The 23181-nt window shown below is 43.9% G+C and overlaps 1 protein-coding gene across 3 annotated transcripts in view; it reads right to left on the reverse strand.

Annotated features, from left to right (window-relative positions):
* Positions 1-116: 116 nt before the first annotated feature.
* The window catches only part of LOC118364226 (zinc finger protein 236-like), a 97469-nt gene continuing 74404 nt past the window's right edge, over positions 117-23181 (reverse strand). For 2 of the 3 annotated variants that reach the window (XM_035745579.2, XM_035745580.1), the window contains exons 21-32: positions 21738-21841; positions 20220-20618; positions 18359-18504; positions 17489-17711; positions 15512-15715; positions 12372-12515; positions 10806-10972; positions 10342-10464; positions 10039-10233; positions 7828-7957; positions 6303-6476; positions 117-2193 (exon numbers count right to left, since the gene is read on the reverse strand). In XM_035745579.2, coding sequence (XP_035601472.1) covers positions 2051-2193; positions 6303-6476; positions 7828-7957; positions 10039-10233; positions 10342-10464; positions 10806-10972; positions 12372-12515; positions 15512-15715; positions 17489-17711; positions 18359-18504; positions 20220-20618; positions 21738-21841 — 2152 coding nt within the window. In that variant the 3' untranslated portion in view covers positions 117-2050. Of the gene's footprint in view, positions 5029-6302; positions 6477-7827; positions 7958-10038; positions 10234-10341; positions 10465-10805; positions 10973-12371; positions 12516-15511; positions 15716-17488; positions 17712-18358; positions 18505-20219; positions 20619-21737; positions 21842-23181 lie in introns of all 3 variants that reach the window. The other variant, XM_052489336.1, reaches the window with a different exon arrangement.

Raw genomic sequence — 23181 nt, forward strand, 5'->3', positions numbered from 1 at the left:
CTTGCCTTTTCTAGATACAAGGTATTGACGCAGAGACATACTAAGATCTTCACGTATTACAGATGAAATGTAATCAACTTCACACATGATTTCTAAAACAATTGGCACACATTAAATCTGTAAAAAAATGAATGGTTTTATTAATTAAATACTTTAACATTACAAAATAACAAAAACACTTAACAGCTTATAGTCTGTAAACTGGTTCAGCAATTGACAAAAAATGTATTGTTCACAACCAATTTGATACGGAATCCAAAAATATATGCAATCTTTCATACACTATTTACATTGCAAAATAAAATAGATTACAAAATGACTGTGCATAAGCTTACAACTAAATTACAATTTCATGCAACACATTGAATGTGGAGAGTCAACCCCTGAAGCCCTCATACAGCAGCCAATAACAGTGGTATCACAGGTCATCATCATTGTCAAAATTACAGGCATAACATTTAAGAAGAGAGGGATCAAATCCACACCAAAACCAAGGTTTAAATACTATTCAAAATCATTATGCTTGATCGAGCTTGCCAGGCACAATGAAACCTATAGAGTAGTCATGTGCAAAATTGCATTCTGCAAACCCACCCATCTGGCACTCCAGGCAGACTAAAGCAAATGATTTCAAAGAGTAGCGTATTTGAACCCAGGTCTGATCCATATGAATGACCCTTAGCACTTTATAGTCTCACCATTCAAGGCTACCTTTAACTTTATGGCCAAAAAAATCACCAAAAACAAACCCTTTAGCTTGCCTTTTAGAAAAGGGTATAGGAGAAATATGCAAAAAAAATAATGTGAATTTAAAAAGAAATTTATTTTTCTGGTAAACTGCACTCCAATGTGTGTGCCTGTTAAAGCACAGCTCAATTGTCAAACAGTTAATGGAGCAGCCCCAGGAGCACGGGAGAGATGGAGTTGCCCGTTATATGCTAAGTGTAGATCTGAAATGATTGGATAGGAATAAGCAATAAGACTAACGTTTCATCCAGCCTTTCAGCGGGCAAGGTGAAGTTCTCACACTATTGCTTATACCTAGTATGTAATAGGTAATATGAAGCAGTTTGTGACTGATTACTGCTGACGTAAAAAAAAAAAAAAGGGCTTTAAAAAAATACATTATATTGATTGACTTATGGACTGCGGATCTACAGGGGTGCCTAGAGAGGGTAGGATCTGTTTGTGGATGGGGCTTGTGAGTGGTTAAACTACTCTACAGGGAGACATGAACCAGTACCGCAGGACTGACAGTGCAGCCATGCAGATCTATAGTGTTTACTCCTCTTATTGGCAAACAGAGTAAACAACAGTCTAGGAACAAACCGCCGGTAGCCTACCTCAGCTTGCTACAGCCCCGACCGGTGAACTGTACTGGGAGGTCAGCGTCTTGATTACCAAATGGCTTATTGACTAAAACGTCTCATAAGGGACTCGTACTAATGAGATTCAGAGCGCAGGCTGATTCAGCAATTTAAGTACCAGTTCTCTGCCTTTAAAGTGACAATCCGCAGTTCTAACAATAACAAAAGAGGGCACCCCGCCACTGATCTGGTAAATAGCTGAGGGATGGGGCAGGAAAAATGTAACCACTCTCAAATTCATGAGACAGAGCTATGGATGCCAGGACTAAACAACCATGATATCAAAAGGATAGTTAACCATAAAATGTTTCTTTACAATTGCTTATTTATTTTAATTTTATTTTGTAGCAATCACAGATTGCCCCTTTAATGCATATCTGAGGACAAGAGAAAAAGGCAGAAATAGCTGCTGCTAAGCCAATGTGTGTAGGTACAGCCGCACACGCTTTCCGTTTTCAGTATTTGATTGGCAACATCTCCGTGGGTATGCTTTAGAAAAAGTGCAGAACTGTCCAACTCAATTAAAAAGCTGTTGGTGGTGGTGGGGGGGGGTGATCTGAGTGCTGTTTTTCCACACCTACTTAGTAGTAAAATCAGTGCTTTGTATCATCAGTGCACAGACTCCTGGTAAAGAGTCTATGCTGGGATGAACAGGGATAGTAAATTAAATTCTGAGTTGGGATCTAAGGGAAGACATTGGGAATGCCACAGTGCCAGTCTCCAGAAGACTCCTGGACAACCTCTTCCATGTCATTCAACTCAGGAGGGACATCCACTTCAGTCTCTGTCCCCTGCTCCAAAGTCATCTCCTGGGTCCGATCGAGACCTGTGTCCAAGAGAAAGACGGAGAGAGACACACAGAAAGAGAGAAGGAGAGAGAGTAAGAAAGAGAAGAGAATGAAAGAGAGGACAGAGTGAGAGGGACAAAGTTACTCATGAACATTGCTGTTAGACTGGAGAGAGTGTCAAGGGAGTCTCAGAGTTTAAGAATGAAAAAAAAATACAGTACAACACACAACACATTTATCACCTGTGAAGTAAGAGGAAGGGGTGAGTTTACCAGAGCTCTTTCTCAACTGTAAAAAGAAAATCCTCGCCTTTCGATGCATTGATCTGGAAGAATTGACAAGGTGACAATGAGTCAGCCTGAGGAGGACGAGTTGCCTTCAGCCATATTGTTTTCCCCAAACTGTGCAGATGAGGAGGTGGTGAGGACAGACGTTTTAAGCAGTCGAGACAGAGCCTTTGTGTCCGGGGTCCATCAATAGACATGAGAGTTAGTTCAGCAGAGGACATTTCCTTTGTACTAACCATCAAACGTTTAAATGGAGGTATACAGAACCAAATAGGCACAAACGGGAGAGTGCGTCACAGCAAGGGTCCATAATTAAACCCATTCTATCTATTGAAAGAACTCACTTCATTTTACTGTCTCTCTCTGACGCTCTCAATAAAAGAGCTATTGTAAATCATCCAAACACATGTCTGCAGGTGAACGTTTGTTAGATATCGCCTTGGAATTTTTTGTTGTTGCTAGCCTTCTCCTATAAAGACTGACTCTCGCACTCACCCCCCACATACACAGACAGTGCCTGGATACAGCCCTTAGCCATGGTATATTGGCCATATACCACAAACCCCCAAGGTGCCTTATTGCTATTAAAAACGGGTAACCAACTTAATTAGAGGAGTAAAAATACATGTTTTGTCGTACCTGTGGTACACGGATTGGTAAACCAAGGCGGTCAGCCAATCAGCATTCAGGGCTCGAACCACCCAGTTTATAATGAGGATTAATCAATTAGCATGTCAAATTAAATGCACAATAATCCTGTGAAAAAGAGCCCTGTTCACATATTTACCATGGAATAGGAAATGCTATATATCACAAAAAGTTAGTGACAGGGTTGCGATATTTCAGATTGATCTAACACCAACAACCAACACAATAATCCATTGAAAATGCCAAATTCTTTTCAAACGTTTGCCACCGCAATATGCTTCACAGTGGGGATGAGGTACTTTTCTGCACGGCAGAAACCCACCTCCAAACCCACCTCCGGTGATTGTTTCCAAAAAGCTATATTTTGGTCTCATCTGACCATAGAACCCGGTCCCATTGAAAGTCCCAGTAACGTTTGGCAAACTCTAGGCGCTTGAGTTTGTTGTTTGATGACAGCAAGGTTTTTTTTTATGGCAACCCTCCCACACAACTTGTGGTTATGTAGGTGGAGTTTTGGAGACTTTCTGACCCCAAGACCCAACTAACGTCTGCAATTCTCCAGCCGTGATCCTTGGAGATTTTTTGGCCACTCGAACCATCCTCCTCACTGTGCGTGGAGTCAAAATAAACACACGTCCATTTTCCAGGCCGATTGTTAACATCTCCAGTTGCTTTAAACTTCTTAATTTTTGACGATAGTGGAAATGGGCATTTTCAACCATTGAGCTACATTCTTATAGCCATTTCCTGATTTGTGCAGCTCAACAACCTTTTGTCGCACATCATTACTGTATTATTGGGTCTTTCCCATAGTTATGGATGACTATGGGAACCTGGCCTGTGTGTCACATCGTATTTATACCCCAGTGAAACAGGAAGTCATGGCTTACCACTTAAGTGGTAAGAATAGATTTACACAGCCTGTTTTGCTCATATTTACCAAGGGTGCCAATATTAGTGGAGGGCTCTGTACATATGAGATGAGTAAAACAGTATGTGAACATTATTAAAGTGACTAGTGTTCCATTATTAAAGTGGCCAGAAATTCCATGTCTATGTACATAGGGCAGCAGCCTCTAAGGTGCAGGGTTGAGTAACCGGGTGGTGGCAGGCTAGTGGTGGCTATTTAACAGTCTGATGGCCTTGAGATAGAAGCTGTTTTTCAGTCTCTCGGTCCCAGCTTTGATGCACCTGTACGGATGATAGTGGGTTGAACAGGCTGGTGATTGTCAAGCAAATAACTGTAAAATTAGTATCTCCTGGCTTCTACACATAACCTACAAGCCATTTTAAAAAGTGTAATCAATCTATGTACTATAGCCTACACCTTCACAATAAATACATTATTAATTTTAGACAGGTCCAAAGAAGCATGATATGTAGTCTATTTCAGAAGAAAATAATAGCATACTCTGAGTTAGGTCCTGATGTGGCTATGCCAAATGGCTGTGGGCCACACGAGTTCATTTAGCTTAGAATTCCGTGGCATTATTTTATAGCATGAAGAATACAATTGAACAAAGCTGAATAAAATATACAGTACCAGTCAAGAGTTTGGACACACCTATCCATTCAAGAGTTTTTCTATTTTCTACATTGAGAATAATAGTGAGGACATCAAAACTATGAAATAACATATGGAATCCTGTAGTAATCAAAAAAGTGTTAAACAAATCAAAATATATTTGATATTTTTTCATTCTTCAAAAGTAGCCACCGTTTGCCTTGATGACAGCTTTGCACACTCTTGGCATTCTGTCAACCAGCTTCACCTGGAATGCATTTCCAACAGTCTTGAAGGAGTTTCCACATATATCGTGCACGTGTTGGCTACTTTTCCTTCACTCCGCGGTCCAACTCATCCCAAACCATCTCAATTGGGTTGATGTCGGGTGATTGTGGAGGCCAGGTCATCTGAAGGTGTGTTGGGTCATTGTCCTGTTGAAAAACAAATGATAGTCCCACTAAGCGCAAACCAGATGGGATGGCGTATCGCTGCGGAATGCTGTGGTATCCATGCTGGTTAAGTGTGCCTTGAATTCTAAATAAATCCGTGTCACTAGAAAAGCACCCCCACACCCCCTCCTCCATGCTTCACGGTGGGAACCACACATGCCGAGATAATCTGTTCACCTATTCTGCGTCTCACAAAGACACGGCGGTTGGACGCAAAAATCTCAAATTTGGACTCAGCAGACCAAAGGACAGATTTCCACACGTTTAATGTCCATTGCTCGTATTTCTTGGCTTCAAAAGACTCTACATATGCACCATCGAGAGCATCCTGACCGGTTGCATCACCACCTGGTATGGCAACTGCTCGGCATCCGACCATAAGGCACTACAGAGGGTAGTATGTACGGCCCATTTAATCACTGGTTGCCAAGCTTCCTGCCATTCAGGACCTATAAACTAGGCGATGTTAGAGGAAGGTTCCAGTCACCCAAGTCATAGACTGTTCTTTCTGCTGTTGCTCGGCAAGCAGAACCGGAGCGCCAAGTCTAGGTCCAAAAGGCTCCTTAACAGCTTCTACCCCGAATCCAAAAGACTGCTGAAAAATTTATCAAATGGCCACCCGGACTATTTACATTGACACCCCTTCGTTTTTACACTGCTGCTACTCGCTGTTTATCATCTATGCAGTCACTTACCTACCCCTACCTACATGTAGGACTAACCAGTACCACCGCACATTGACTCGGTACCGGTACCCTCTGCATATAGCCTCGTTATTGTTATTTGTTACTTTTTATTTAAACAATTATTTTAGTTTATTTAGTAAATATATATTTTTACCTCTATTTCTTTCACTGTATTGTTGGTGGAGGTCTTGTAAGTAAGAATTTCACTGTAAGGTCTACACCTGTTTTATTCGGCACGTCACCAATAAAATTAGATTTGATCCTTGCTTCAGGTCCTAAGCTACAGGCAGTTAGATTTGTGTATGTCATTTTAGGCGGAAATTGAGGGTCCTATCCAGAAAAGGCTAATAGTCACCGTGGGAACAACACCCCCTATACACTTCCTGATGAACTCAGTCACCGTGTCAATGTTATTCTCTGAGGCTACCCAGAACATATCTCAGTCCGTAAAAGAATTTAGAGAAATGGGTGAGAATTTGGGCTGCGGTCCCCATCAATAATGGACTAGCCTCCTCAGAGAGAGAGAGCAAAAGTATTGCGCGTGTTTGAGTGTGTGTGTCCGTGACTCACCGTAGCCGTGCGACCTCTTCATGTGCAGCTTCATGTTGCTCTTCTGTGTGAAGCTGATGCTGCAGATTTCACACTTGTAGGGCTTCTCCCCTGTGTGTTTGACCGTGTGTACCTGTAGGGCACTCTTTTGGTTGAAGGCCTTGTCACACTGGGAACACTTAAAGGGGCGCTCACCTGCACAAACACAGACAGACACCGTCTCAAGAATTTAAATGAGTACAAAGGTTACTTGCTTGCAAATGGCGGTGCAATTCGTCGGATGAATACCAAACACGCATTCTAATTCAATCTTGTGCGCGGTGAAGGCAACAAAACATTGTCTCGCACTAAGATACGTTTGAAATACGGAACAGAAGTACTTCTAAAAAAGTGATTGCGCCTACAGTAATTGATGAGTTGCAGTATATTACTGCAAGCATTAGCAATTTACATCCAATTGAATAAAATTGTTATAAAAAATTAAAGGCCATGTCAGCTTACATTATCTGCTGAGAGATGTGAACCCCTGGCAAAGCGTAAATCAGATTTCCCAATATAACTTGTAGCCTACTGTGCCAATCAGAATAATAGCGTTGCCAGGAGATGCCTCCCATTTAAAAAGGATATGGTCTTTAGAATAATCTTGGAACGTAATGACCTGCCATAATTGGTACCATTACAGTGAAAATACACCGACTTATTTGACTGAAATTAAGGAGACCTGTTATGTCTGCAACTAAGTCCATGGCCATTATTTAAGTACCTCTGCCTCAATCTAAACCATGAAAACTGCACTGTGAGAAAACAGCCACACAATTTGTTGAAGATGATGGAGAGTAAAACCAATTTCCAGTTCGAAGAGCCCCCCCCCCCGTTAGCTTAAAGATGGGCTAAAAGCAACGGTTGTGATTGTGATGCTTTTCTCTTGCTGATGTAACACTAGCAAGCTAGGCTGTCGTGTGTACGAGCTCCCTTACAGTCTCTCCTGCTGGGGACGATAAGAGGTAAGACAGGACCCCCCCCCCCCACACACCGGTTCAGCTGCCCCAGTGGGGCCCTTCAACACACAACATTACAGCAATCTCACTCCGGCCTGCCACTGACACAGCCATTGAGTGGGTGGCCATAAGAGTAGGAAGTAAGTACCAACGAGTCAAAACGTTCAAGTCGCACTTCACCTTAATGACTTACCTCTACAGAACAAAAGGTTCCAATTCAAAAGAAGCAAAAGGCACATCCTACTTTGTCGTGTCGGGTTGTGTTAAATTCACATTAGGAGAGAACATGATTGATGTGCTCTGAAGAAGTGCATTTGGTCATTTTGCCATTGAGGCACATTAAATCATTTTCCTGTTTTTGAAGTGTCCCAAATGCCTGATGGAAGGTCACTCTAGACGAGGACTCGGATGGCAACTTCATTCATATGCTACATTTTCAATTTCGCTCCGTCGAGGCTGGGATGTACAATAGTTCTAAATAAGAATACTAGTCAGAGATTTATTTGAGTGAACGTTGTGTGCGCACGCAGGTGCGTGTGTGGGATTACCTGTGTGTGTGCGGTTGTGTCTCTCTAGTTGGCTGGGCTTGGCGAAGGCTTTATCACAGGAGGAGCATTTGAAGAACTTGGGCCTTTGGGAGCCCAGTGAGGGTCCTCGCTGGTGGACACGCTCGTGCTCCTGTATGAGAAAGAGGTCAGAGGTCCCAGTGACAGAAAATGTGAAACAGAGCAAATATGTTACAAAAACAAATTATGCAATTTGCACGAGAACTGGCCTGCCAATTGCGCCAGCGTACACTTAAAACCATTGGAAAACCCAAAGTCTAATGACAAACCATCCCAAAAAATTCTAATTCTAATGCAGGAACCATCCAGAAACCACCGATTCCAATGATGAACCATCCAGAAACACAAAAGTCTACTGACAAACCATCAATAAAGCTCAAAGTCTAATGAAAAAGACTGAAGAAAACTCCTGCCTAGTCATGAACAAAGAAACAAGGAGGCCAGTCTCGTCATAGGATAGTGTGCTGAGTGAAAAGGATAGTATAGTAGCCCCGATTTTAAGATCAAGGAAAAACTAGCAGCAACTGAACGTTTCTAAAAGAACTTCTTCTACATGTCCCCAGAGTCATAGGAAAGTCTAAGCAAGCAAGCCAACTACACAGACAAATGAGTGTGAGCGTGTGAACATGCGCCCAAAATTTTGGTCTGGTGGGCCAAATGTTGTCCAGGGTGAAGTTTGGCCTGCGGGCCTCACTTTCAGCAGCCTTGGTATTTAACTTTAAATAAAAGCTAATCAACTCCTTAACATTATTGCTAAAAGTACTGGCATCTCCCGCTTAACTATTGCTGAAGCTCCATCTCTAAATTACATCATGAAGTTAATGAACCCAGCAACAGTTAAGTGGAGAAAAAAAAAAAAAAAACATGAATTAATCATTCTCTAATCTCGGACACCCAGAACTAAAATCTGTTGCGTAATTGCATCAAATGCTTAATAAGCTTAATGTACTAACAAAGCATCCACCCCTCTAAACAGAAACTCAAGCCAGTTTCAGGGAAGTCTATGGGCCAAATGTCCCCTCTGGGCTTACATGGGGCTGCTGATTAGCATGGGACAGGCTTTGATACCGTTCTAGCCGCGCTCCACCTACCCAAAGGAGCATTTAATTCCATAAACGAGATGAGGAAAGCATTTGGGAGCAGGATGAGCAAGGAATGAGGGGGGTGTCACTGAGCCAGAGAAGATGTATAAGTATCTTAACACACACGAACGCTCTCTGAATGACGCACAATCAAACACACATGTAATATGCGCTCTCTCTTGTTCATACACATGGACACAGACACACCATCAGGGGATCACACGTGTCATATTAGGTAAAGACGGACACACACTCAGTACACACACAGACAGTACACACACACACAGCCCACACACAGCCCACACACACACACACACACACACACACACAGCACACAGCCAAGGACAGAGGAGGACATTGAGGAGTTGCAGAACAGCATGGCTCTCAGACTGGACGAGAGCAGCTTGTAGGGGGCTGACCTCTGCATATTGACCTACAAATTAGGTCAAGCTCCTGCCTCTCCTCAATGCTTCCCACTGTTTACGTGCTGGAGTTTAGCTATTAAATGGAGAGCCTCTCTTCCTTGGGCAGCCGTATCGTCATGAGTAGATTACGACAGCATTTGTCAGAGGAGACAAAGTGTGCACTCAGCTGTTAACTTTTACCTCTCGCTCCTCCCGGGGCTTATTACCCTGTCACAGGAGGCAGGAGGCGTTTGGGACACAGAGGGAAGAATGACAGTTGGTGTATCGTTCTTACGAGACCACGTCAGAAACTGAAGCAGCAGAAGAGAAGGTTTCAGTCATAGTGCTCAGGTCCTCCAAGGCGATTGTGTTTAAACTCCCCTGAACGCTGAGAAACTCTCAGCTGTTTGACTCCTGTAACCCACTCCTAACCCCGTCCTCCGCCCAGAATACACACAAGAGTACTCAGAGCTGGCCCCATAGGAAACAATTATCCAGAGTTGAACTCTGCTCTGAGGGCAAGGCAGGACAACTACTATCAGGGAATGGAAGGAATACATACAACATATAAACGTGCTGTAGTGTGTGTCTGCCCAGACCTGCGGTGCTTTATTTTGCCACACACTCTGCAAACTTGACAGTGTTCCAAGCTATATAGTCCAGTCTCCAGTGTGTTTGTTGGTGACTGTGTGTCTGTCCCTGCTTACCTTTAAGTGAGTAGCTCTTTTGAAGGCCTTGCCACACACTCTGCAGACGTGGCACCGGTCCTTGCCGTGGGCCTGCCTGCAGTGGCGTCGCAGCGTGTTGGCACTCTGACACACCTGATCGCAGTAGAAACACTGGTTCTGCTTCTGGTTATGCCCCTGGTCCTCCTTCCCCACCGCCTGGCCCTCCTCTGATAGCTGGTTTCAACACAACACACACATCACACACACATTATCATACCCACCACCCTGTCCTTCTTAGACATCTGTTAACAACACAACACACACGCACAGTGGCTGACTGACCCTGTATACATTGTCAGGTTGTCCCTCAGTGACCTGGGGGTGATGACTGATCAGTATGACCTGCTGGGTGGCCTGTTGTCCTGAGAGATCCTGGTCACTGAGCACAGTTTGGTACTGCTGACTCTATGGAGAGAAGATACTCACTGTTACTGTGTGTGTGTGCATGTGTGCGTGTAGCACGTTCAACTATACTTGTGAGTACCAGAAGTCCTCGCAAGAATAGTAAACCAACCAAAATTCAGAGAAATGGTCCTCACTTGTAAAAAGTATATTTTAGGCTTAGGTTTAGATTTAGGGTTAAGTTTAAGGTTAGTGTTTAGGGAAAATGTGATTTTCAATGGGAATATATTGTTTTTCAGAGTGGTTACCTGTGTGTGTGTGTGTGTGTGTGTGTGTGTGTGTGTGTGTGTGTGTGTGTGTGTGTGTGTGTGTGTGTGTGTGTGTGTGTGTTTCAGAGTGGTTACCTGTGCGTTGAAGTTGAGCGTGAATTGAGGTTGAGCGTCCAGCATACCCTGTGTGTCTGCCAGTGTGAGAGTCACGCTGCCGTCACTGGCCATGCTCGATGATGACATCACCAGGCTCTGGGAGCCAGCAGTCTGCGATAGGGAGGTGCTAGGCGGCAGGCTGGTGACTGACAGGAGAGACAGGAAGTAGGTGAGAATTTATCTTGACAGAAATACTTGCGAGATTTTAAAAAGCCATTTTTGTGCCATGCCATTGAAAATGAATTGGCTATGCATTTTCAAATGGGTAGAATGATGCACTGTGGCATATGACAATCGCAAGGAGAGCAAGCCAGCGGAAATTGACTGGGAGTGGATTGGGCAGATACCTGAAAACGCCACATGAACAGCAAATACGTGAAAAAAAAGCACATTTTATGAGAAGTTATCAGATCATTTACTTTTTCTCTGCGGCATCATTTAAAATTGTGGTGTGACAGTGTCAAGGGAAATTAGGCCTAGCAGCTTGCCATCACTCACCACTACAAGGAATCCTGGCAACAATGTTCCACAGTGTAAAAATGTGAAAGGCCAAGAACCCCTTAGGCCTAAACCTCAAATAAATCTTGTAATGAATGACGTGGAAATTGAGTAAGTTGAGGTGACTAAACTGCTTGGAGTAACTCTGGATTGTAAAACTGCCGTGGTCAAAACATGTTGATACAAAAGTAGCTAAGATAGGGAGAAGTCTGTCCATAATCTTAACAACACTATCGACAAGGCAGGTCCTACAGGCCCTGGTTTTGTCGCACCTGGACTACTGTTCAGTCGTGTGGTCAAGTGCCACAAAGAGGGACGTTGGAAAATTACAATTGGCTCTGAACAGGGCAGCATGGCTGGCCCTTAAATGTACAATGATATGCATTTCAATCTCTCATGGCTCAAAGTAGAGGAGAGATAGACTTCATCACTACTTATTTTTGAAAGAAATGTTGACATGCTGATTGCGCCGAGGTGTCTGTTTAAACTACTGGCACACAGCTCGGACACCCGTGCATACACCACAAGACATGCCACCGGAGGTCTCTTCACAATCCTCAGGTCCAGAACAGACTATGGGAGGCACACAGTCCTACATTGAGCCATTGCTACATGGAACTCTATTCCACATCAGGGAACTGACGCAAGCAGTAGAATCATATTTCTTTTTTTAAACGATAAAAATACACCCTATGGGATAGCGGGGACTGTGAAGATGCAAACACACATGAACAGACACGCATACCAAAACGACCAAACTCCTCGCAACGCCTATTCATTGTTTGTAACAGAATGTTGTCCACTTGAGTTGAGAGGAGATCGATGACGATGGCTCTGGGAAGTTGACGAAACTCCACAAGTGATGAGCGTTGAGAGGTACTGCAATCAGAGTGTTAATTGACCCATCTCTCCAGCTCTCCCGCTGAACGAATCACTCAACACACTTTACGTCACAGGCCTTTCACTGTGCGCTCCAAGCGGGCTGCACAATGGGTGAGTAGATGCAAACATACACACACAGCAGTCAGTGCTGCTGCCAGCCCTTACCAGTCATGCCCGCGTTGCTCTGAGGTAGAAGGTGGTCATTGCCAATGGTGAGGGTGGCACCTGTGGTTTGGTGGGATGCCAGCCTGATCCCGCCAATCATCTCTCCGCCACCATGGGTGCCGTGCTGCTGGAGGAGGTCTTGACCTTCAGGATGAGAGAAAATACATTTCATCTCCATCCAACAGTGACGTGACTAAATTATCTTCCCCCGCCCCTTTTTCCTCTTTCTTCGTCCTACAGTCTTCATCTCTCCGTTAATTGGCTTTGTTTACATTCATGCAAAGTTTGGTCACAGAATGACGGCACAAGAAGCACGAACCAGCATTCTGTTATAAAACTTAGCATCTGCACTGTTCGTCAAGTAAATGTGTTTTTGCACATTTTTCTGTGGAAATTGTTAAAAGTCGCACTTGTGCATAGAGTTGTATGTTTAACTTTGAAATCATTGGTTTTTGTTTGGCATAAAACCATTTTTAGTTTCAGCATCACTCCATTAAATTGCTACCGTGAAATTGCCTCTCTGTGATGAAGCACTTTAAATTTTATGACTTAAATTTAATTCCCGGGCAGAGTGGAGGGGAACTGATTCTGAGCTGGATATAGGTATACCGGATTAAGTTTTGGCTATTGTAGGAGGATGTTTGAATGTGTATGCATTAGAGTGAATCAAACTTGTGCCTGTGAGTGTGTGTGTGTGTGTGTGTGTGTGAGTGACTGTGTCCAGTATGTCAATTGACACACAAACACCTAACTTACATTTCTGTGGAATGTGAGTGCCACAATGACATATTTAGGGCAAAAAAGTATTTAGTCAGCCACCAGTTGTGCAAGTTCTCCCACTTAAAGATGAGAGAGGCCTGTAATATTCATCGTGGGTACACGTCAACGATGACAGACAAAATTAGAGAAAAAAATCCAGAATATCACATTGTAGGATTTTTAATGAATTTACTTGCAAATTATGGTGGAAAATAAGTATTTGGTCACCTACAAAGAAGCAAGATTTCTGGCTCTCACAGACCTGTAACTTCTTCTTTAAGAGGCTCCTCTGTCCTCCACTCGTTACCTGTATTAATGGCACCTGTTTGAACTTGTTATCAGTATAAAATACACCTGTCCACAACCTCAAACAGTCACACTCCAAACTCCACTATGGCCAAGACCAAAGAGCTGTCAAAGGACACCAGAAACAAAATTGTAGACCTGCACCAGGCTGGGAAGACTGAATCTGCAATAGGTAAGCAGCTTGATTTGAAGAAAATCAACAGTGGGAGCAATTATTAGGAAATGGAAGACATACAAGACCACTGATAACCTCCCTCGATCTGGGGCTCCACGCAAGATCTCACCCCGTGGGGTCAAAATGATCACAAGAACGGTGAGCAAAAATCCCAGAACCACACGGGGGGACCTAGTGAATGACCTGCCGAGAGCTGGGACCAAAATAACAAAGCCTACCATCAGTAACACACTACGCCGCCAGGGACTCAAATCCTGCAGTGCCAGACGTGTCCCCCTGCTTAAGCCAGTACATGTCCAGGCCCATCTGAAGTTTGCTAGAGAGCATTTGGATGATCCAGAAGAAAATTGGGAGAATGTCATATGGTCAGATGAAACCAAAATATAACTTTTTGGTAAAAACTCAACTCGTCATGTTTGGAGGACAAAGAATGCTGAGTTGCATCCAAAGAACACCATACCTACTGTGAAGCATGGGGGTGGAAACATCATGCTTTGGGGCTGTTTTTCTGCTAAAGGGACCAGGACGACTGATCCGTGTAAAGGAACGAATGAATGGGGCCATGTATCGTGAGATTTTGAGTGAAAACCTTCTTCCATCAGCAAGGGCATTGAAGATGAAACGTGGCTGGGTCTTTCAGCATGACAATGATCCCAAACACACCGCCCGGGCAAGGAAGGAGTGGCTTCGTAAGAAGCATTTCAAGGTCCTGGTGTGGCCTAGCCAGTCTCCAGATCTTAACCCCATAGAAAATCTTTGGAGGGAGTTGAAAGTCCGTGTTGCCCAGCAACAGCCCCAAAACATCATTGCTCTAGAGGAGATCTGCATGGAGGAATGGGCCAAAATACCAGCAACAGTGTGTGAAAACCTTGCGAAGACTTACAGAAAACGTTTGACCTCTGTCATTGCCAACAAAGGGTATATAACAAAGTATTGAGATAAACCTTTGTTATTGACCAAATACTTATTTTCCACCATAATTTGCAAATAAATTCATTACATATCCTACAATGTGATTTTCAGGATTTTTTTCTCTCATTTTGTCTGTCATAGTTGAAGTGTACCTATGATGAAAATTACAGGCCTCATCTTTTTAAATGGGAGAACTTGCACAATTGATGGCTGACTAAATACTTTTTTGCCCCACTGTATCTCACGATTAAGTATCCTTGAAGCGCTGTTGATGCATCTGTACAGTATACCAATTATAGTCTCATGAAAAGATGTGTTACTGACCTTTTTATCCCTACAATCTCTTTGTGAACTTGGTTTGTTGAATTAAAGTGAAGGGGAAAATAGATGATTGTACTCCTGTGAGCCAGCTTGTTTAGCTGTCACGTGTGTGTGGGCATGAGCGAGTGAGTACCTATGGTGAGTGTCTGCATGTTTGTCTGTAGCTGCATGTGTGTGTGTTTTCCCAAAGTGCGCACTGTGTACAATATGTAATTTTTTGGGAAACTCTACCAAATTCACATAAAAATGTGTGTTATGCAATTCTCATTGAAAGCAAGCCTAAGAAGCGGTAGATCTGTTCTATGTGCACCTCTTCTATGCTTCCCTTTCTTAAGTTTAGTTTTTGAGTCTTACACTTTCGATTTTGCACACTAGCTTCAAACAGCTGGGGGACAAAATGTGGTTTTGGAAAATATATTTCTCAGCGTTTTTGATGATACAATGATTTGCTACACTATACTTGCTTGTTTTGTCGCATAAACTGAAATTCAGTCAACCAGGAAATGGCAGAGCAATTCCTGCATAGTGCATCTTTAAAAGCATATTGGATTGGTGCAAGCATTAGCTGGAGAGTTTCCTTCTTTGTTAAATCCATGATGGGGAGCGTGCAAGTGTACACTTTGGGAGAAGTATGGAGAATAGGGACAGATCATTTGTGTGTGTCTACCTGATATGGTGAGTGTGATCTCCTGGGGGTGGTTGCCTGCAGCAGTGTTGCCCCCAGCAGCAGCGTTGGCCTGGGCCTGGACATGAGCTAGAGCCTGGGTGAGGCTGGAGTTGTTGATGGTCAGGGTGATCTCCTGAGCACCATGAGCCCCACTGGACACCAGGCCTGGAGCATTCATCACATGGCTCAGGTCCTGATGAGAACCTAAAGGGGGAAGGAGAGAAAACAGGGAGATACAGAAGCCATCATTAACTAATTGACTCTCTTCACTTCTATCCTTCCTCTCTTTTTTTCCTCTCCTATCCTCTCCCCTTTTCATCCCTCTTCTCCTTATCCCCATTTTACTCCCTCCCTCCATCTATTCTCTCCTCTCCTCTCCCGCCATCTCCCATGGCTTAGGCTGACACCCTATGCTGTCAAAGTAGGTCCAGCTGGTGTGAAAGCATGGCTGTGGAACAAACTCATTGTGACAGTTTCCTCAAGGTGGAGCCACACATCACATACCACTCATATCAACAAAATAAAGCTGTAGAGCCCAAAAGAGAGGAGAGGATATGAGTAGAAGAGACATCGTCAGCTGCACACATTAGTTAAGAAACACTTTAGTGAAACATCTACCCATTTTAAGTTTGGCTGCAAGGAAGCAAAAAGGATTCGGCGTCGTCGAGGAAAATCCAGAATTGTATTAATTATTGATAATGACCACGTTTACATGCCCACCAATATCCTGTTATTATTCACAATACTCAAGTATTCTGTTTTTGAGTTGATGTATATAAACATCATATCCCGTTTACAATAACCCAAAAAAGCTTGCATCCCGGTTATGAGAAACCCGGAAAATGATGCCTGGGATATGCAGATCGAAGACGGGATACTGTGGCATGTAAAAATCGTATCCCCCTTAATGTTCTTTTTGCGGTCTGCGGAGGCTGAGTTTAGCTTTTCATGGGTGTTGTGTGATGTTTTCATCTGATTGTCAAACAAATCACATCAAAAAGTAGGCTCCCTGCGCAGTTCCATCCACCATAATATATATATATATATTTTTTATTCTGCTTATAATTTCCGACATTTGGTAGGCCATATTATAATTTCCGACATTTGGTAGTCCATTTGTCAACTAAAGTTTGATACATGCAGTGTCCATATTTCCGTTACTATTCGATTTAACCCATATGACCTTAAATGAGGAACATTCTGTTTATTCATGGTTACAGGGATAAGACTTTAAGCGGGATATGAACTACAACCTGGAACACAGTGTGCATGTAAACGTGGTCAATGTTAGTATAGGAATGCATATGAGAGGTATGGGGGAGAAGACGGGAGCACCATGCACCTGTGTTGTCAAATAAAATGTATGCATCTGTTGAGGGAACAGGTCAATTGAGGAGAAGAAAATGTGTACATCGAAAAGGCACTCCAGTTTCTGCTTTGAACAGAAAATGCTCCATCTTGAAAAACGTGAATGCTGACATGCACAATGCTTTGGGATTGTAATGGACTAATAAACTAATAAACATAACCAACTGACATTTACTCTTGAGGTGCTGACTTGTTGCACCCTCGACAACTACTGTGATTATTATTAATTATTATGAACATTTAAACATCTTGGCCATGTTCTGTTATAATCTCCACCCGGCACAGCCAGGAGAGGACTGGCCACCCCTCATAGCCTGGTTCCTCTTTAGGGTTCTTCCTAGGTTTTGTCCTTTCTTGGGAGTTTTTCCTAGCCACCATGCTTCTACGCCTGCATTGCTTGCTATTTGGGGTTTTAGGCTGGGTTTCTGTACAGCACTTTGATATATCAGCTGATGTCAGAAGGGCTATATAAATACATTTGATTTGAATTTGATTTGATAACACAAGTGAACTTTCCGAGGGAACTACCCCTTCAATTCTCCTGAGGGATCATGTTAGTATAGGAACAGAAATGCGAAATTCCTGGGTGAAGACGGGACCACCATGCACCTGTGATGTCGTGCTCGCCAAGGCTACCCATGGTGACGTGGCCGGGGCCGATAGCGGGGGGGTGCAGAGCCAGGCTGGTGAGCGGGTGCAGGACCAAATTGGAGCTGGACGCCGAGGGGTCTCCCGTGGCCATGAGGTGGGCACCAGGGTGGCTGGTCAGGCTTCCGTCTCCTGTCAGGGCGTGGGAGAGGAGACCTCCCTGCTGGAGGATGGCTGGGTCAATCTGGAGGGGATGGGAGAATACCAATGAGTCAACACAAGAGAGGGGTAGGAGGGAGAGAGAGAGCGAGAGAAAGAGAGGTGAAAGAGAGAGAGAGAGAGAGAGAGGAGAGAGATTTTAAAAAAAGAGATGAAACAGAGAGAGCGAGAGAGAGAAAGAGAGAGATGAAAGAGAGAGAGAGGGAGAGAGAGGTGAAAGAGAGAGAGGTAAAATAGAGAGAGAGGGAGAGAGAGAGGAAGAGAGAGATGAAAGAGAGAGAGAGGGAGAGAGAGGTGAAAGAGAGAGAGGTAAAATAGAGAGAGAGGGAGAAAGAGAGGAAGAGAGAGGTGAAAGAGAGAGAGAGAGGAAGAGAGAGGTGAAAGAGAGAGAGAGAAAGACAGAGATGAATGAGAAAGAGAAAGCGATAGGGGAGCAGAGGAGAGTTAGGACAGATGATGAAAAAGAGGGAACAAAGGGAGAAGGAGAGGTGGAGCAAAGGAGAGGAAAGAGAGGGTGAGAAGTAGGTGACACTGGCAGTGACAAGCACACACGAACACACACACACACACACACACACACACACACACACACACACACACACACACACACACACACACACACACACACACACACACACACACACACACACACACACACACACACCTCATTACCTGCAGTGTGATGTTGTTGATGTTGCTGGAGTCGATGCCAGAGATTTGGACGTTGGGACACACTAGGTTGGCAGAGGTGAGCTGGAGGTGGATGCCCTCCAGAGTAGCCAGACCCTCCGACAGAGACACTGTCAGGTCACCACCCGCTACAATAGAATCACAAACCACACTATTAGATTAGAAGACCTTAATTGTCCCAGGCTTGGATAATTCGACTTGCATTTTAAGGCATCGAGTTTGTACACATAACGGGCTGTTATAAAAAGCAGACTCCCATTCTGTGATATTTATAGACATTTTCTATCGTTTAAATGAATCACAAAACACCCATCTATTCTGGAAGAATGGCACTTAGAAATGCATGATGAGCCCAGTTCACCTGTCTAGACTCTAAACCCACCATAAACCAAAGTATAAGGTGTAGGACTTTCAGAAATAATTGACATAATAAAAAAATGAATGGTAATAATTCCGATTTTTCTGTGTTTGCTCAATGTGCTTTCCGTCTGCTCGAACAGATAAGAGGAGTGGCTCAGAGTAACTTATCATCCAACGGGGGATCTTCGAGGGAACTAGAGAGAGAGGGAGAGAGAGAGAGAGAGGCTGCCAGGAGCACCCCGAGTTGTGTGCCAGCAATGAGCACGGTGCGTGGAAGCCATTTCTAAGTCATTTCGAAGCCCTACTAGATTCTCGAACAGCGCTGTGAGGGGAATTCATTTCATGGCTGCTTTTTTGGATGGCTTCCCCCTCGCCGCCAGTTTGAACAAACAACAGATTAGAGGTGAAGTGAGCCAGAGTTCAGTCAAAACATTTCAACTCTTAAGTGTTGATGCTTTTCAGACTCCACAAATGTTGCTTCAGACTCCTTATTTCATCCGAGTCTGTAGATCTAACTAACAGATACGTCATACTGTAGTTGAAGCCGAGAATGTCTTAATAAATTGGATTGAACAAATATTTATTTTCCATGATGATGGGAAACTTGTCTTTAGACCGTCCCCTCGCCCATAACCTGGCGCGAACCAGGGACCCTCTGCACACATCAACAACAGTCCCCCAGGAAGCATCGTTACCCATCGCTCCACAAAAGCCGCGGCCCTTGCAGAGCAAGGGGAACTACTACTTCAAGGTCTCAGAGCAAGTGACGTCACTGATTGAAACGCTATTTAGCGGGCACCGCTAACTAAGCTAGCCGTTTCACATCCATTACACTCACACAAGGAAAACTACAGGAAAAGTGCTTTTAAATATTTGCAGAACATTGGTCTTGCTTATGAACCAGGCGTGAAGGACGTTGCCTGGCTACCTAGACTCCTTGCTCCAGCCAAATACTACACCACGCCCATGGACGTTAGTATCTTCTCCACAATGAGTCTGGATCGGAGTGCCTCCTCGACCCCTCATGAATTGAAACACATTCGGGGCCGTCTTATTGGTCCAGAAACCAATGGGTTGGGCCAGAGCCAGAACACAAGTGGGTAAAGCGTCAGTTTGGAAAATTGCCATTGGCGTTGATACTCTGATTGGTTAGAGACGATCCAATCGCTGATGACTTTGTTTTGTACAACACCCCTCGTGCCCCTCTTCACCACAAACTATTTCAATGATGGCAGTCTCAGACACCAGTCATCAGCTCTTCCTTGGCTGGCTACTGAGAACAGACTGTACTTGGACTCAGGCTTCAAACCTCTCCTCTCAGTCTCAAACTATGGTTTGAATGTAGACTAGGTTAGGGCGGACTGTTCAGGTGAAATATGGTTGCTGTGCTGAGCAGCACTGAGGAACCCATGTTCAATTCAATATATTCATTGAATTGGAATTTACCCCCAACCCTGATGTGAGTGAGTGAGTGGGCCCTTACCGGACATGGAGGTAGGCAGGATAGCCTGGCCCACCAGGCCTTGCTGCAGCAAGTTCTGGTCAAACTGGCCTGCGAGGACCTGGTTGGCTGGGAGGTAGATGTTATGGTCTGTGGTGTTAGCCTGGAGCAGGCCCACAGGGTGGAGGATCTCTGGGTTAGCCGGGTGCTGCTGGTTCTGGTTACTTCTGGACGATGCCGCTCGCTTGGCCTTCCGACCCTCTGAGCTGGGCCGGTAGTGACACTGGATGTGGGTCTTGCGGTGGCCTGAGGTGCGGAAGCGGAGCTCGCAGAAGGGGCATTTGAAGGGCTTGGAGCCTGTGTGGAGACGCATGTGGACTTTCAGACTCCCTTTGGTGGAAAAGGATGTGTTGCACATGTGACAGTTGAACAGCTTCTGACCTGCAGGGGGAGAACAACAGAATGATAGCATTGTTAACGGTAGGTTTCTTCTTGTTTTCCCCTATAGTATGTAGCCCTAATGGGGATTTACTGTGTACCACTGATTCTCATTATTTAACAAAGTGGTAGGTTTGGCAACAATGTGACTGAGGTCTGGGATCGAGTGAGGGCCACCAGGGGTTTGTTTGGAGTGGGGGTTGGGTGTTAGGTCCAAAATGTGTATTGTGACTCTAGATTGATGTGAACCAATAAAAAAATATATATTCTCAAAACACTTTTGCCAATGATGTCCTGAAACAGAGTTTGAATGTCATTGTTCCATTGATGAACGTTTGGCACCTCCGTTCTGACAAGATGCCGTTTCCTCGATTTCTCCCCTAGAGTACCAATGAAACGAGTCACTTTTCTAATCACTGCAGTTCCAAAAGTTAATTCAGACGTCCCTACAGAGAATACTGATCCACAGCTCTTCAACAATAACTTGGGACTATTAGGCCTGCTTAGCAAATGTCTGGGCCTTCTCATTAATCAGGGAGAATGAGTGTGTCTGCTCCAGGGTCAGAGTGTCAAACCACAGTAATTACCAAAAGAGAACAAGGTGTGAGGAGATATCTCCTAATATCCCTTGAATAACAAAACTTTTCTGCTGCCATCTTGCGCCGGCGATCAAACCTACAACTCCGTCCCATAAATCATCAGGCACAATTACTCCCCACTGCGCCGTTAGATGATAAGACATGCAAATGAGGCCGATTTAAATATTGTTTATAACAAATTAGGACTACGTGTCCAAGAATTTATAAACTCTTGTTTTTGAGTACGGACCCGCTTTCACTGCATTTACTGATTGATTTACATAATGTAACTCTTAAATCATGGATCAAAGTGCACTCTACACCCACAGAGTTGGACCATACTGAGAACATATTGCAGCTAATGTAGCAACAACCCTAACATCACTTAAACTAATTAACAGGGACAGATCAGCCTACGCTACTCCCACGGTGGCATTTGAACCAACGTTCCCCTCCTACAGTGTTTCCTCTGATCCCCCCCCCCCATGATCAGATGGAGTGGAAGTACACGCTGTGTACTACACGCTGTGTACTGCACGCTGACCTGTGTGGGTCTTTATGTGGCAGTCCAGGGTGGACTTCACGGTGAAGTTCTTCCCACACTCGTCACACTTGTAAGGACGCTCTCCTGTGTGGATCCGGATATGTCTAGAGAGAGCGAGGAGGGAAGGAGAGAAAGAGCGAGCGAGAAAGTTACTCATGAACATTCCTGTTAGAATGGAGAGCGTGTCAAGGGAACGCTTTAGGTTAAGTTTCAGAGTCTAAGAATTAATTAAAATAAGTTAAATTAAAAGAAGATGAATTAAAAGAAGGTTCACATTCTTTTCATTAAAAAAAAGACAGTGTAACACACAATGCATTTATCACCTGTGGCCATTCTGATGTTTTCCTATTTTCATTTTGCATGCTTTGTGCTTACCAAGGCTCCCAGGAAATTAAATCAAACCTGAATGTCATCTCTCCTGAATTTGAATCTGCAAGTTTCAGGCACAAGGCCACTGACTCAGCAAAATTGTTAGTTTACTCCCTCTCATAACCTGAGCAGGGATACGTTATTTTTATATTACGACATTCTTTTTGCTGACAAAGCAGAACGTTTGCTATTAGAATGGGTAGCTTGTCGGGGTAACTTGTCTTTGTCAAAAACGCGTCAGCTTTATTGTTTTGATAAAAGAGCACCATGAAATGAAGTGAATACATCTTTGTTGCAGCCATCTCCGGGGTGTTGCTGTCATTTCTCCTTGTTTTCGGGTAGGCTTAGTGACTCCATAATTATATTAGGCTACTTTTGAAGAGCTTCCGAAATGAAAAGCTAAGCCTATCCCATAAATACTTCAATATGTCCTTGAGTTATGGCTGGTCGGGGGGGTTTGACGAAGCCATAATGATCATTACTTAAGATCTGACAAGCTCATTACTTAATATCTTAATACCCCAATCTAATATTCCTCGCCATTAATTGCAAACCAACGTTTATGGTCCAGTATAACCTATTCTCTTGTTAGCAGAACATTTTATGCTCGGATTGCAATGAATGATGGACCGAAATTTCACTAACTAAAAGTTACTGCTCGAAAACACTGCAGTAAAGAAATGAGCCGTTGATATGGCACCTCTGTCCATTTCATAGCATTATTTTCTCTTCTTCTTACAAGATGACTCCATAAACCGATGGGACAATTCCAGCTGTCAAACTAGATTCTGCCTCTCCTCACTCAGCTCCGCTCATGTTAAGCGGAGGCATCCTTCCTTAAAGGGGCAATCTGTGATTGCTACGCCCATGATATATGCCCCATTGATTTTTGAAGAACATCACATGCTTCATGAGCTTAGTTCAACTGCCGAACCCCAACAGAAAGCAACATCTAACATTGTTTTACTCCAATGTTTGTAAACAAAAAAAACACTGTATAGCCTCAAAACATGATTTAAAATATACATGTGCAATATACATAGCCAGTCCTTGCATCCAAACATCTTTCTTTGAA

The sequence above is a fragment of the Oncorhynchus keta genome, chromosome 31 (assembly GCF_023373465.1).
Source record: "Oncorhynchus keta strain PuntledgeMale-10-30-2019 chromosome 31, Oket_V2, whole genome shotgun sequence".
NCBI lineage: Eukaryota > Metazoa > Chordata > Actinopteri > Salmoniformes > Salmonidae > Oncorhynchus > Oncorhynchus keta.